At 42.4% G+C, this 16547-nt stretch overlaps 1 protein-coding gene across 1 annotated transcript in view; it reads left to right on the forward strand.

Moving 5' to 3' along the window:
- The window catches only part of PREX1 (phosphatidylinositol-3,4,5-trisphosphate dependent Rac exchange factor 1), a 220779-nt gene extending 208790 nt beyond the window's left edge, over positions 1 to 11989 (forward strand). The window contains exons 31-40 of the mRNA XM_079978837.1: positions 411 to 452; positions 865 to 1082; positions 2457 to 2556; positions 3517 to 3660; positions 4213 to 4327; positions 5119 to 5185; positions 7035 to 7222; positions 8307 to 8409; positions 9014 to 9081; positions 10494 to 11989. Of these exons, the coding sequence (XP_079834963.1) occupies positions 411 to 452; positions 865 to 1082; positions 2457 to 2556; positions 3517 to 3660; positions 4213 to 4327; positions 5119 to 5185; positions 7035 to 7222; positions 8307 to 8409; positions 9014 to 9081; positions 10494 to 10536 (1088 nt within the window). The 3' untranslated portion in view covers positions 10537 to 11989. The remainder of the gene's footprint in view (positions 1 to 410; positions 453 to 864; positions 1083 to 2456; positions 2557 to 3516; positions 3661 to 4212; positions 4328 to 5118; positions 5186 to 7034; positions 7223 to 8306; positions 8410 to 9013; positions 9082 to 10493) is intronic.
- The last annotated feature ends 4558 nt before the right edge of the window (positions 11990 to 16547 follow it).

A 16547-nucleotide genomic window follows, 5' to 3' on the forward strand; every position in this document is an offset into this window, starting at 1 on the left:
TAAATGAAGCCTCAGTTTGGGAACTCCTGTTCTAGGCTAAGGGGTGCCATTCCCAAGTCTGCTTGTATTTCAACATCTCTTACAGCCAGTGTGGTGCAGTAGTTAAGAGCGATAGACTTGTAATCTGGGGAACCGGGTTCGCGTCTCCGCTCCTCCACATGCAGCTGCTGGGTGACCTTGGGCTAGTCACACTTCTCTGAAGTCTCTCAGCCCCACTCACCTCACAGAGTGTTTGTTGTGGGGGAGGAAGGGAAACGTGGATGTTAGCCGCTTTGAGACTCCTTCGGGTAGTGATAAAGCGGGATATCAAATCCAAACTCTTCTTACTGGGACTTAGCACTTAGCTAAGTGGAATGTGATTATGCTCACTTGTTTTAAAAAAATGTTTTATCTTTGTCTTTCCTTTCTAGATGGCAAGAACCAGCTGCTTTTGGCATTGCTGAAATGTACAGGTAAAGCAGCTCCTTGATTTGCTGCTGTTTGCAAATGACCCCTTAGGTGCTATAGGGACAGGTGTGCAGAGAAAAAGTCATTAAACGTTAAACACTGTAAATTTGATAGTGCTGTGGTGTTGGCAGAACAACAGTTATTATCCTTGCATATCACGTCAGTGATAACTGGACACCCTTTTATAGGCCAACAGTCCTTCCGTTCCCATGTGCTCTGTGTTGTGGGAAACTGAGCATTCCTTTGGGGGAAAACATGGATGTAGATTGGAAGCTTTCGTTGCTTGGGTTACTATGGTGCACCTTACACAGTGCACATGAAGGGAATAGGAAATATGGGACTGTTGCTGGGCATTGGGCTCATGCCATGAAGCAAATGATAACTCCTGATTCCTGTGTGTTCTCCTCTCTCTCCCAGACACTGAGCTGCAGCTGAGACGAGATGCGATTTTCTGCCAGGCTCTGGTGGCTGCCATTTGCACGTTCTCCGAGCAGTTACTGGGAGCTCTCAACTACAGATACAATAACAACGGGGAGTATGAAGAGAGCAGCAGGGAAGCCAGCAAGAAGTGGTTGGAGCAGATAGCGGCCACGGGGGTGTTGCTTAACTACCAGTCTTTGCTCTCCCCCTCTGTGGTAAGGGAGGAGTACAGCTTGCTAGCTAAATAAATAAGGAACTTTACGGTCTTCTTCTTACCCATCTCCTGACCAAGTTGTTTTGCCTGCCCTGGATACATTTTAAGGCTGTGAGAAATTTGAACTGCCTTTATTTGCTGTATATTATTGTTTCCTTTAAACATAAATGGGCCCTGGGAATGTTCTCTTATGCTACTGTGAAGGAGGCCCGGGCCAACTTTCGGTTCAAAATCTGTGTCAACTCGCTTTAGTGCTCATAAGATGTGAGAAATATAATGGGCATGTACACGTCCTGTGAATTTGTTTTGACGGGTTGCATGTTGCTTAGTCACGTGGTTCTTCAGAACCCACGTGCATTCCAATCTGAGGTGAGTGGTATTGCGACCGTTTTATTTGTCCAGGGTTTGTCTGAGAGATGACCAGCTGCAAAGCAGAACAGAGTTAACTTTTCATAGTTAAGAGGGAATTTTAGTAAATGCAGATCAGTGGAAGAGTGTGTCCTTTGCATGCAGAATGTCCCAGATTCAATACCTGACATTTTGAGGCAAGTCTGGAAGACCTCTGTTTGAAATCCATGAGAGCCACCAGTCACATGGACCAATGGTCTGATTAAGAATATGTCAGTTCTTACATTCCAAACCTTTTTAAAACAAAAACAACCCCCCCTGCATTACATACTTCCATAATTCCCTATTCCATGAAACTATTAAAAGTACAGGAGGCCTGTCTCGTCTGGCTTTGGGACAAAAGTAAGATAGATGTACATGTGTGGTTAGACTAAAAGTGGACCCCATGTTGCAGGTAGTACTAAAAGGTGGGCCCTGCGTCTGAAAAGGTTGAATACTGGTGCTGCGTAGAGAGCACTGCAGGAAAGGCAATCATGGGTGGCAAATTGTGTGGTGTCTTCTGTCCTCTGCTGGCGAGAAGCTGTATCTTGCGTTGCATCAAATGTGTGTGCAAAAAAAAAAAGTGTGTACACATCAAAAGCAGGAAGAAGGAAGAGGGAAGCATGGTTAGGCTATATAGATGGGATATATGGAAATGGAATACCTTGAAAAATGATGCTAAAATTATGGCTGGAAGGATATTCATCATGTTTTTTGCACAGAGATTGGTACTTCCTTTTTTGCTGAAATATTTTTCATTTTAAAAGAACTGAGGTAGGGAAATTAAATATGCAGTGTAAAAGATGGGATGAGATGCAGCCTTAACCAAAATCATGTGGCAGAAAACACCCTTTAGCTGATACTTGTGTTGCTTAAGTTTTTTTGGGGGGGATCTATCTTTCTTCTCACAATTCCTTCAGAAAAGAGACGTGTGTGTTCTTATTTGCAGCCCGTCTAACTTTCCCTATTTATTTATTTTCTCAATCAGAAAGAGGAACGAACCATGCTGGAAGATATTCAAGCCACTTTGTCAGAGCTGGACAAAGTTGCTTTTTATTTCAGGCAACTGGATGAGTGTTTCGTTGCAAGTGAGTTCATGCCTTTTCTTTGTGCCTTATTTTCCTGTATTTTTTCCTGCAGTGCACTGACATATCCCCTGTGTGTCCCATTGACTTAGTCCACAAAGACTGTGGACTTGCACTAAAAACTGCAAAAGTTGCAATTTTGGCTGAAACCCAGCAAGAGCGTTGCTAATCTTTTAAATGTAATTTATTTTTATTTATTTATTAAATACAAAAAAGAAAAGAATATCAAATAAGAAAAGAAAGAAAGAAACAGATTTCATATATATACACATGAACACAATTATTTATACATCTGTAAAGCAATATTCAAAAAAAAGAAGGAAAAAAGAATAAAAGAAGAAAGAAAAGTTAAAAATAGAAATTTAGAGAATAGAAAAGTGTTCACCATAAACAACAATTTCAGATCTATACTTGCATACAATTTTATATTTCCATCTTGCAAAATATCAGTCTTAATTAAAATGTTTTAAAAGACTTCCACCGTTTACGCCGCAGGTCTTTTATACACCAGTCACCATAAAACTCTGTTCTTCATATCCTTTCTGTAAGTTTTCCTTAATTTCTCACTTTACGTTCTTTATATTCTTCACAAGATTAGTCCAAACACAACCAAATTTTGGTAGTTGAGCCCTGGTTTTGTAAGTATTCATTTAGACAACCCCACTGTTTCTTGACCATGTTCTTGGGTTTTCTCTTTATTAAATCTGGCAGTTTAGCTAACTCCAGATAATCTTTTAAATGTAATTTAATTCAACTCTTTGCTTTGTTTTGTTGCTGGTTGTTTTATAATGTTGGTACTATGGTAATGAAGTAGGGCATGTTTTTCTCACCAGTAACATCCCTCTCATATGAGCTGGATTAGGAGGCAAGAATTATAAGAAAGAGGATGGAACTTTCAGGAGAGCTTAAGCTACAGTACCTCTTATTGCACAGTCTCCAACACCTGTATTTTTGTTCCCCCAGATACCCATGTCTTCTACCATGTTGAAGGCAACAGGCAGGTTTTGAAGGTTTTCTTTTACTTAGACAGCTACTACTTCTCCAAACTGCCTTCCCGGTTTCAGAACGGAGGGAGCCTGAAGCTGCATGCTGTGCTCTTCACAAAAGGTACAGGCGAAATTCTGTTTGTTCAGTTTTTTTCCTTTAAGCCACTGACTATAATGTAATTGGGGTGGATGATGCTCGTAATCGAGCCTTATGTGATAAAGATGAATGTTGCCCTCAGCTCTTGGCTCTTTGGCAGCTTATTAAATCTGCAAGGCAAAGTCTGAGACAGTGTAAATTAAATTTAAGGAAGCTTAAACCTAATCTGAAGCAGGTAAAATATGCCAGTTAGAAAACCGTTTCACAATGCTGACAGGATGAGGGTAAGCATAAGGTCAGGCACATTGAGCTTATTTTGTAATCTGCACATATGCATGGGCCTTCCATGTTATTGGACTCTCAGTCTCAGCACGCCATCTGTGAAATGGGTGCAATGGCAACATGCCTCATGGGGCCATGGTGAGGGAGAATAAAGATCAGGATTGTAAACCACTTAGCATTCTAAGAAGTCTAGTGTACTTTCACATTGTGTAATAGTGGTGGTGACAGAAGAAATAAAAGAAACGGGTGAGCTTTATAATGAATACATGATGTTTTTCATGAAAATCATTACAGCCCTTGAAAATCTGGAAGGCCAGTCCCAGCCATATGGTTCCTCTCTAGAAGAGCTCCAGCAGCAAATTAATTCCACCTCTCTTGAGAAGGTGCAGCAGTATTATCGCAAACTCAGGTATTGTGGCATAAAAAGAATGCTGTTTGTACTCAACATTATTATTGCTATTAAGATTTTATCAGTCTGGGTGGTTCTTTACATGGTAGCATACATGAAGGCCGGTCCCTGCCCCAGGGTGCTTTGCCATCTGAGCCTGTTCATTTGAGAGAAAATCCATACATTTGAATTGAGATTTTCTTAATTCAAGTTTTGTTTGGGTGTTAAATAAAAGAAAGAGAACCTTTTAAATGTACATAGTACAAAAAGAAAGAGAGAAAGGAATTGGAGACAGGACACAAATGTTCTAGTAACTTCTTTCTGGTTTCATATGCTGGTTTGTAAACAGCACTTTAAACCATCATTTCTGAATTTGGATGGCATGCCATAGTGTGGATTAACAAGGCCAGGATATAAGCATGAAAGCCAGATGCCGGAAGGGAGAATGAAAAGTGAGGGCAAAGCTCATTCTCAGGCCAATAAAACATGATTTATTGGTCCCAAGATTGTAATGTGCCAATGGGGTCATAGTTGTTTACCTGACATTTTGTGTGGGGAAACCCTACACTATGAACCCTTTAAAATAGCAGGAGAAGCCAGTAACAGCTTCTGACTATGAGCTGGACCATGTTTGATAGAAGTAAAGAGTCTTATAATTCTGGCACCATTCCTTGGGCCACAGAAACATATTTGATAGGCCACATCTAGCCTTCCGTTGACTTGTTCCTCAGCCGTGCCCGTTAGGAAGAAACATCTAGGATTGCTTGAAACTTGAAGACCACAAGCTAATACAGCTTATTTCTTATTTTCAGGACTTTTTACCTTGAGAGATCCAACCTGCCTACAGATTCCAACACCACAGCTGTGAAGATTGATCAGGTACAGAAACCACAGTTCTGGCATATGTGCAATACAGTGGTACCTCAGGTTACATACGCTTCAGGTTACATAACACTTCAAGTTACAGACTCCGCTAACCCAGAAATAGTTCTTCAGGTTAAGAACTTTGCTTCAGGATGAGAACAGAAATCGTGCTCCGGTGGTGCGGCAGCAGCGGGAGCCCCCATTAGCTAAAGTGCTGCTTCAGGTTAAGAACAGTTTCAGGTTAAGAACGGACCTCCGGAACGAATTAAGTACATAACCCGAGGTACCGCTGTAAGTGCAAACTTCCAAACCGAGCTGAGGTCAGGAGCAACCAGTGCTCATCATTTCTAGGAGAAGCTGGCTGTGCACAGCGCTGGTTGGCCGGCCCATGTGGCAGTCACAAAGCCACTTCTCTCTTGGCTGCCTATCCTTCTGTGTAGAGTTGGGGTGAGCAGGCTGCAGGAGTATGGGATCTGCTAGCTGTTTTACTAGAACCGTGAGATTATGCTTGGCTGAAGCATGGAGAAGGGTCATAGGAATTCACATTGGAGTCAGAGCCTGGAATATATATGATGGTAGAGGAGCAAGGAGAGGGACGCAGGTGGCGCTGTGGGTTAAAGCCTCAGCGCCTAGGGCTTGCCGATCGAAAGGTCGGCGGTTCGAATCCCTGCGACGGGGTGCGCTCCCGCTGCTCGGTCCCAGTGCCTGCCAACCTAGCAGTTCGAAAGCACCTCCGGGTGCAAGTAGATAAATAGGGACCGCTTACCAGCGGGAAGGTAAACGGCGTTTCCGTGTGCGGCTCTGGCTCTGGCTCTGGCTCTGGCTCTGGCCAGAGCAGCGATGTCACGCTGGCCACGTGACCCGGAAGTGTCTCCGGACAGCGCTGGCCCCTGGCCTCTTAAGTGAGATGGGCGCACAACCCCAGAGTCTGTCAAGACTGGCCCGTACGGGCAGGGGTACCTTTACCTTTACCTTTAGAGGAGCAAGGACAGAGGGAAGCAGACTTCACGCGGCAAAAGCCACGCCTGACGGAGGTCCATCTGCCTTCAGCAGCCCTAAATCTAATATGAACCCCATTAGTTCATATCTGCAGTTTCTCAAACGTCCTCTGGACCTCCTCACACATTTAAGTTTTTCAAGTGTACATTTAAAAAGGTAAAAGATAAATTTGACAAATGAACAGTAGCCACAGATCCCTGTTGAGTGTAGACTCAATTGCCAGTTTAGGTTTGTTGCAGTGCCTGTGTAAAATGCCGCCCCGAGTCCCCATTAACCCATTTATAAGGAGCAAACTATATTTACTTAAGACTGCCATGTTTGGACCTCCCCACGTAACTTTCTTTTTTGTGAAAGAACCTACAAGGCCTCCTGATTTGGACTGGGGGCAGAGGCTTAACCCTTGCTGCAGCCCCAATCTAGATTTCCTCCTGAAGCTACTAATAGCTATGGGAAATAAAGCTTACTGGCTTAACATTTTAAGCTTGTAAATTGTCTCTAATAATGTAAACAAGGGGTGTAATGGTTTTTTTAAAAAATAGTTTTTGATAAAAATAAACAAATAAACAAGGAAAAGTATATATAGCGTCTGATGTTGCGCAAGGAAAGATTTAGACACCATCCCCAACTCACCCCTGATATAGTTGCTTTTACAAAAAAGAAAACTATTCTGGGAGTGCCAGTGTAATGTATAGTTTGGCCTTAAATCCCCTGTGGCAAACAACAATTTCAACTTACCATTTTGGAAGCTGCTTTGATGAATGGTTGTTGGCATAAGCATTTAGACTGGGTCTAACTGAGGGTGGGGGCGGGGGGCTGTAGGTACAGATGCTTCACTGTTGCATTCTTCCTTTTTATTCTTTTGTAGCTTATCCGTCCCATCAATGCAATGGATGAGCTTTGCAGACTAATGAAATCTTTTGTCAGCACAAAAGGCAGCCAGTCGGGATATTCCAGTAGTTACGTGGCAGGGGCTGGACTGCTGCCTATATCCTCTGAGCTCTGTTATCGCCTCGGAGCCTGCCAGATTGTAATGTGCGGCACTGGAATGCAAAGGTGAGAGCTTTTAAATCAAAACAAATGTTGTGTTCCTCTGGAATGAACATTTTTTGAAAGTGACCTACTGGTAGAGATCCCTGGGGTCTGCCATTGCAAGTGGGGATTTACATAACTGAATGCTTCGTCATTCAAAAATAGAAACAATCCCTCTGTATATAAAACTTGGATGTCAGGGAGAATATAGCATCCCGTTTTCTGTGTTGTTTGCTGGTTTGTTGTTTTTGCATGGAGAAATCATGTGAGTCACCATCTACAGACACATGTTTCAGCACTGGACCTAAGTTATTTAGGTTCATTTTCTGCTTCTCAGAGGAGGTGACTCTGGAATAAATTAGTTTATACCTTCACCTTTGGCCTGCTTGAACTTTGAATGCATGGAGTACCTTTAACATACTTACATGATTATTTGTTTCCACTACTTTACCTTTCGCTTGATTTGTCCAGAGTTCCACATTTTTGTTTCCGTTTTGCAAGCAAAGTTAAAACGCTCACCATGAAAACTATCATGAAAACATTATAAAGCAGGATTAAAAACAGTAATGATAAACTGTAAAGATTTGCCATTTAAAACAGAAATAAACCAATGCAGCTTTCAACTGGAACTCAGAGAAAGCAGGACCTTTGAAATGAAAGAACGGTTTTGAAAATTGGTTTTGCTGGTGGGTGGGTGGTGGAACCAACAACCTCAGATGGAACAATCCAAAGGGACAGGGAGGAATGAGGTGCAGCTGCTTGTCCTTTGAAAATAAACTGTACCAGCTACAGGGTTTGCATAGCTTTTCTCCCACACTCGGGAAGAACAGGGAGCTGTTGAAACCTGCAGATCCACAGCCCATCCTGACATGCCTCCTTTTTGTTCTATCTGACATCAGAGTGGAGAGTGGAGATGTCCTGGATGTAGAAGAGGGTTTGTAGGTAGGCGCCTTGCAAGGTCAAATCTCCCTGTTTGAGAGTGGACCTTTCTATCCACCCTCAGATAGGGGGATCCAAAAGTCCTGTGGCCCAGGGACCATAGGATTGCCACTTTATACGAATAGGCATTTGACTCCTGGAAGTGACATTCTTTATGTTCTGTTTTTAGGAGTACGTTGAGCGTGTCCTTGGAACAAGCAGCTATATTGGCTCGAAGTCACGGACTCCTGCCTAAGTGTATCATGCAGGCAACAGACATCATGAGAAAACAAGTAAGCCTTTATGAAGGGTTGAATGCAAAAAAAGAAAACAGGAGCTGCAAATATTTCAAACAGGGCATTTTTGTGTTTATTCAAAGGATGTAGATTGTGCTCGAGTCCTAAACCCTTAGATTTTCACATGCAGAATGTCAGTATGTTCCATTACATTAATGGTATCCAAAAACAGGCATAGTAGAAAAATAAGCCCATTGCAAATATTTATGCTTAAAGGGGCAGTGGTCCATACCACGTTTGTACTCAAAGTCCTGTGCATGGTGTCCATATTCTTGTTTTCATTCTGTTTAATAATACTAATAATACTAATAATAAATAAAAATAAAAATAAATACCCCACCACTCTGGGCGGCTTACAGCATATATATTGTGATAATCTTACAGTGTTGGGCTGGAGCAGTTGCAGAGTGCTTTGGGAATCCTTTCATCTTAAGTAAACACAGATGACTAATGGACTACCTTGGTGCTTTCCAAAGCTGGTAGCTGAAGCTAGAGTGCTTTCAAAGAAAAGTAATATATTTGTCTTTCAGGGTTTTTCTCCAGGGCTGCACTCTCTCGCTCGTACTGCCAACACACCACCTAATGTTTTTTGTTTCTTTAGGGACCAAGAGTTGAAATCTCAGCAAAAAATCTGAAAGTGATGGATCAGATGCCACAGTCTGCACCCCGGTAGGCGACTCTATACAGCAAGGATTTCACCTGAAGAAATGCATCTTCAGATTTTTGTATATACACACATATGATTCTGTGATATTAGGGAAAGGGGAAACGTTCATTCAGTTCCCTTTTTACGGCAGGCGAACCCCAACAAATACTCCCAGACTTGCCTGGGGATCAAAATACAAATCCCAGTTGGATTGCTCTTCCATATTTTGCTGTGTAGTTTCAGTGCAAAAAAAAAGAAGCATTTTTCATTAGGAAGCACACAAAATGTGTGCTTTACAAATGACTGCATTGAAAAATGTGCTTCTTACATAGAGATATGTACAAAATGCATGCAGCTTAAATGAAGGGCTTTGTACTTAAAAAAAAGAAGAAAGAAAACTGCAGAAACCAGGAAGGAAAGGATCTCTGAGTTGAACACAAGTGACATGGATTGTTGCAACTCAGTCCATCCCTAATATTACATAGGCATTTAACACTGCTCCGATCTAGTGTATACTGTGCTTTACAGATTGCAGCAGGGTTTTTATAGCTGTTCTTCAAGTCATCTCACACTCTTCCAAGCCCTTTTGGGTAGTTCCAGGGCTTGTTTTAAGCCAGAACTCAGTTCTGGCACCTCTGTTTCTAGAAAAATAGCAACGGGTAGCTCCATTTGTGTAAAATAAATTTGTAATGGTTATCTTTCGGCTGTCAGGGCATTGTCAGCTGCCTGAGGAATGGTGAGATGCTGCAGTAGCAGAACTGACAACTGATAAGCAGAGATAATTCATAAGCTAATGCTTTGGCTATGGGCTACAGCAAGTGTTTTAAAAAGCAGTCTGATCATTAAAATGATTTATGTCAAAATGCGTTTTAAGAAGTAAGAAGCACGTGGATTTTGGACTTAGAGATGTTTAAGCGCTGAAGGAAGGTTACCCAAAACAATATCAGAGGACTGAAGAATGGTTTATCCAAAGCCACCACTCATGGCTTACAAACCTAGGGGATCTGGAGTGGAGAGGATTGTCTGTCATACTCTTCCTGTCGCCACTCCCACCCTCCTCTTTGTGTTGGCAGTGTCACTGTTGCCCTTAGATGGAAATCACTTGAAATTTATTTTAACTGCTTTTGTTGCACAGTCATACCTTGGATCCTGAACACCTTGGTACTCGGATGTTTTGGCTCCCGAACGCCACAAACCCAGAGGTTTGCAAACATTCTTTGGAAGCCAAACGTCCGACGGAGCTTCTGCGCCTTCCGATTGGTTGCAGGAGCTTCCTGCAACCAATCAGAAGCTGCGCTTAGGTTTCCGAACGTTTTGGAAGTCGAATGGACTTCCGGAACGGATTCCGTTCGACTTCCAAGGTATGACTGTATTCCATTGGCCATTAGCGTCCCTTTTGTAACATCAACTTTTTTTTTATGTCACGCCTTTACAGAATCTACAAGTTGTGTCAACCCCCTGCAGATGGAGATTTATAGAAGTGAAGGAAACTCCCATGTCCTGTAATCACAGAAGCGTTCAGCAGAGAGCGATGCTTCCTGAGCACTGATCCTACCTTTTGCCCATGGTGCTGAGTCCAGAAGAGAGAGGAGGGTTGTGGGTTCTGTGCTTCTAGGCAGTCTGGTGCACTAAAACTGCCTTTCCACGCATCTCCTGCCTTTTTATATAGGGAGGCCTGGTTGCCCTGTTTTGCGGTTGGTTGCTGCAGGAGTTCTGAAACTGAGGAATGACTTCTGCCCAGGACCAGGAAGGATATCACAGGAGGACAAAACGCTGTGATAAGGAATTGATTGCGGTGCTGACTAGACATTGTGGACTTAGCAAATCTAAGTGAAGCACATCATCTACCTGTCATGCTGTTTTGGACTCTCATCCAGTTTCCTGCACAGTGTTGGCTAGTGGCCTTGAACAAGAGCCTCACAAACACTCTTTTAAAAAAGAAAAACACACCAACTTGCACTTTGAAATTGTGAATAGCACACATCTCTGGTTTGTTCAAAGGAGCCATTTTCCACTTCAGCCAGACTCTACTCCGCAGAGTGCACATTCCATAGGACTTTCTACGAGAATTTCCTTTTAACTTTTACTGTAAAGTTCAGGGTTTGCAATTAACACTTTTTACTAATGGTCCATTATGTATTCTGGAAATACAACAATATTTTACAAGGGAGATTTAGCAATGAAGGATTCTTTCTGAAATGGAAAGATATGATGAAAGGGGAAGCAACCACAGCTCTGTTTTCCAGTAATTTGAACAGCTGAGCATTTTTGAAGCAAGGACAAAACTATACTTATTTATGTGGAATGGAGTATCTGTTTTGGAACTTTTTCCTTATACACAAGGTTTAAATTTAAGAAGTATTTGTTTCAAATGGGGCCAATAATGCTGGCAGATACGTAGTAGATCTCAGTTCACTGAAAATATTGTTACGTTATTTAAAACCTTGCAGTATTTAAGTAGTCTTTAATACATTTTTTTAAAGAAAAGAAAAGAAAATAGATTACAGTGGGTTGTAAGTTAAAATGAAATCATGGTTGTATATATAATGTACTTTATTTTTCCCTGTTTTAGAATTGTTTTCTGTTTGATCAGTATTATCATTAGCAGAGTAATTTGCTTCCAAATTACTTGCTACAATGTAATGAAAAATATCAGCAATCTCAGGCCAGAAGTAACATTATTTTGGAGTGAGTGCCTTAAATGAATCATCCATGTTGACCCAGATACAAAAAAAATGAAGGGGCATAAAGACAAAACTAACATTCTTCTATATCATAATAGACTAAAAAGCCATAGTCTCCTCTGAAATGCTTTTCGTTGGGCATGCATGGAAGTTCCTTAGAGTTGCTTCTGTAATCTAGCACACAGAAGAGGGATATTTTGATTTTGGCTTAAATAGGGCATTTAATAAACTCCAATGTTTCCTAACAGTCCAATCCTTCATTTATTGTGTTACATTGAAATCTGTATGTTCCTACTCTGGTTGAGGAAGGCATTTAAAGCAGCAGCAGCCTTGACTTTTAAATGATGGAGAATGGTTACTGGGAAAAATGAACATTCAACAATAAATGAGCCTGAGACCCTGGCTTATTCTGGCAATCTCGTTGATTCCAAATAATACAGTGCATTAAAAATAAAATAAAAAGGACTGGAGTGGCGTCAGCAACCACTAGGTGGCAGCCGTAGGCTTGCCAGTGGAAATTTCTGCACAACTCTTCTAGCAAGGCTGAATTAACAAATATATTTAGCAAACTACCGTTTGAGGCCCAGCTGAAACTAGTAGAATTATATGCTGCATTTCCCCAGCAAATGTACCCATCCTGCTTGTCGCATCTTGGATGCTACAGCTTAAAAATTGTGGTTTAAAATAGCTTCAGCGGCAGGAAAACAAATGTAATAGAGAAGATATCACAAGGAGCGTGTATTTAGGTGCAAAGCGGAGATGGAAGCTGTCTTTGAATGCTGGGATGGGAAAAAGAATGATCTGAATCAGAGATTTGCATCCATCTTCAATATTGCTTTGTTGTTGTTGTTTAGTTATTTAGTCGTGTCCGACTCTTCATGACCCCATGGACCAGAGCACGCCAGGCCCTCCTGTCTTCCACTGCCTCCCGCAGTTTGGTCAAACTCATGTTAGTAGCTTCGAGAACACCGTCCAACCATCTCGTCCTCTGTCGTCCCCTTCTCCTTGTGCCCTCCATCTTTCCCAACACCGGGGTCTTTCCCAGGGAGTCTTCTCTTCTCATGAGGGGCCAAAGTATTGGAGCCTCAGCTTCAGGATCTGTCTTTCCAGTGAGCACCATTAATTGACCTCAGCTCTTTCCATTTCATTTAGACCTCTGTGAAGACTTGAGTCATATATTTAAGTTCAGGATTTTATTTTCAACCCGTGGTGATGGTTTGTCACGTCAAGCATAGTTTGTCATGTTTTTCAGCGACTAGACCCATTTCTGTTGCTCTTTGTTACATTTAAAAGCAAATACTCCAAGATGGGCTCCTAGATGCAGCATTGCTCCTAGATGGGCTCCTAGATGGGCAGGTGTGGAGGATTCCCTGGTCCTGAATGGGGTAACTGTGCCCCTGAAGGACCAGGTGCGCAGCCTGGGAGTCATTTTGGACTCACAGCTGTCCATGGAGGCACAGGTTAACTCTGTGTCCAGGGCAGCTGTCTACCAGCTCCACCTGGTACGCAGGCTAAGACCCTACCTTCCCGCGGACTGTCTCGCCAGAGTGGTGCATGCTCTGGTTATCTCACGCTTGGACTACTGCAACGCGCTCTACGTGGGGCTACCTTTGAAGGTGACCCGGAAACTGCAATTAATCCAGAATGCGGCAGCTAGACTGGTGACTGGGAGTGGCCACCGGGACCACATAACACCGGTTCTGAGAGATCTGCACTGGCTCCCAGTACGTTTCCGAGCACGATTCAAAGTGTTGGTGCTGACCTTTAAAGCCCTAAACGGCCTCGGTCCTGTATACCTGAAGGAGCATCTCCACCCCCATCGTTCAGCCCGGACACTGAGATCCAGCGCCGAGGGCCTTCTGGCGGTTCCCTCATTGCGAGAAGTGAGGCTACAGGGAACCAGGCAGAGGGCCTTCTCGGTAGTGGCGCCCGACCTGTGGAACGCCCTCCCATCAGATGTCAAAGAGATAAAGAATTACCTGACATTCAGAAGACATCTTAAGGCAGCCCTGTTCAGGGAAGTTTTTAATATGTAATGCTGTATTGTTTTTAACACTGATTGGGAGCCGCCCAGAGTGGCTGGGGAAACTCAGCCAGATGGGCGGGGTATAAATAATAAATTATTATTATTATTATTATTATTATTATTATTATTATTATTATCTCCCAAGAAAACAAGCTCTGCCTCTCCTTAACCCTATGCAATCATTCTTTGATCCAATGTCAGTTCAAGGCATAGGAGCCAACTCCTAGGGGCTGTGTGGGCTTTGGCCCCCACAATAAAATATTTGTAAGGCTGATGGGCATTCCCATTCAATTGGGGTGTGTGCACTGCATCATGTGATCGATTATGGGGGCAGGGCTTACCTGGGCCCCTGCAATATTTTATTGTCACCACTGGCTCAAGGAGTGTTTTTATTTGTGTGTGTGGGGGGGGGGGAGTCCTCTTGGTCAAAACGTCCGTGGGACCCCACCCTTGACACCAATATTGCTGCCTGTCTATTTGCTAATAAACGCCATATCTTGGAGAGTGAGGACAAGGTATGTAAAGGGCCACACTCATCCTTGTTCCTTTCAATGCTTGTTTACTCAGGGCGCAGGTGACCTGGCAGCAAGAGCGAAGCAGGGAGGAAGCTGCCTTATATTGAATCATGCTTAGCAATATCTGCACTAACTAGCGGTGACTCTCCAGAATATCAGTCAGGGATCTCTTCCAGCCCTACCTGGAAATGACACGGATGAAGCCTGTTATTCCCGTGAGAAGGAGGAGCAGGGAGGGTCAGGATGCTCCAGGGATTGGCACTGAGTCCCTTACTGGTCTTGACAGAGTCCCAACTATGCCAGCTCCTGACACCAACCTTACTTTGGCCCCTCAAGAAGTACAGAAATAATGGAAGACTTCACACACAGCCAATCTCACAATAAGCTACATGGGAAATGGATGAAACCTTTTTCTTTACATCTCAAGCCAGGTGTTCCACTGCTATCAAAAAGCAGTTCCCATATAATAATCCACTTTAGGATTGCTGGCCTTTTCACATTTTCACTCCCTTATTCTTCTATGAGCATGAGGAGAGAACAAAAACTAGTCCTGCCAAAACCTCTGTGTGGAAAAGAATGATATGCTGGAGGCAAAAAAAATAATTCACATTAGGAAAAGAATTGCCAACCCAACAGAAAAGTTATCAGTGATTGAATGCAGATTGGCTGCATTAAAAATCAGCTCTGCTTCAGCAGCTCAATGGGCCTTCAACATCTCACTGTGTGAGATCTGGCATTTGGTTCAGAAGCTGTATTACTGTGATTTAAGCTTTATTTTGAAAAGCCCTTCTCACCAGATCTGCAAGTATCTTTATCACTCACGGCAGGAGAGCGACATTGAAAATCTACAGCTATTTGCCTAGATCAGGGGGCTGTGTGCAATTATATACACACCTTGTACATTATTCTTGCACATTAATGTCATCCCCATTCAGCTCAATGGAGAGACCTGCAGTGGCACATGGCTACTTAAAAGTGAGTCCCATTGAGCTTAGTGGTAAGTAAGTATAGGATTGCAGCTCTGAGCATGAATGTACAGTAAGTTTCAACCCCCAATTTAAGCAAAACTTACCCAACTATTAAAATTTATTAATTTAATAATTAAATGCTAATGGCATCACCGAGCCAAGGCGAATTAAGCATCTGATTTAAAGAAGCAAACACAATTTCCTCTCTCAGAAATGTAGTTCTACACCAAGCATTTGGATATTTTCATCATTGTTGTAATAAGCAGAGCTGAGGAGAACATTTTTTGACCATTAAACAGCAGTCTGCATCCTCTTGCCAGGTTGTTGTTTGTTTGTTGCCTGCCCTTCACCCTCAGGTCTCAGGATGGGTTACAACATCAAAACACAATATTAAAAAAGTTTAAAACTACTTACAATCACAAAAATAAGGTGGGTCCTAAAAAATGTACTCCTCAAGTGTCAAAAGACACTGCAGTTCACTCAGGACAGTTGCTTCCCACCTGTGCAGAGGTATTAGAAATGAATAAATATGTGCAGATCCCTCTAAATGTTTGATTTTCAAAAAAAATAAGTGTGTAAGTCAATGCTTGGATGATTTCTGGACGCCACTTAAAACGAAGCTTGCTTTAGAAGCACTCTGAGGCCTTTGAGCAGAGGGAATCAGAATTATTTCATTAGTTTCAAATTACTTACATGACATCTCCAGTAATTGCTATTTTGATAATTAAAAAAACCCAACAGTTTGATGTGGCTATATATCACTTGCCAGATGTAGATATTAAAACAGTATGTACAGGGTATGTTAATTTACTTCAGCTGCGAGAAGCTCTCCCAGCCTGATTCCTGTTGGGAAACAAACACAGTTTGTGGCAGAGGGTGGCTTCTGTCTGTGTGGGAACCTCTGAGCTGTCACAAGCCATTTGCTTGTGAAGGGTTGGCACCCCCACAACATCTTCCTTCCATCACCAAACCAGATTGTAGCTTGGCCCCAAAACATGGTGTTGCAGAAGCAGAATGAGGGCTGTGGGCAGGGTAACACACTCTGTTTTCCATTAGTTATCCTCACACCCTGTTTTCCATTACTTAACCACAACTTTTTAAAGGGCGTGCGAAGAAAAAGGAAGATGCCCTCGTTGTCATAATGGGGATGTTGTTTTTTTTTTTTTAATAAAATTTTTATTAATTTCCAATTTTTAACAAACACAAAAACAACATAAAAACAAACACAAAAAATCATAATTTCTTTACCTTATTTCCATAAACCTCTTTTCCCGGATTTCCCCATGCCTTCCCCTT

The sequence above is a fragment of the Podarcis cretensis genome (genome assembly GCF_951804945.1).
Source record: "Podarcis cretensis genome assembly, chromosome: 6".
In the NCBI taxonomy this organism is placed as follows: domain Eukaryota; kingdom Metazoa; phylum Chordata; class Lepidosauria; order Squamata; family Lacertidae; genus Podarcis; species Podarcis cretensis.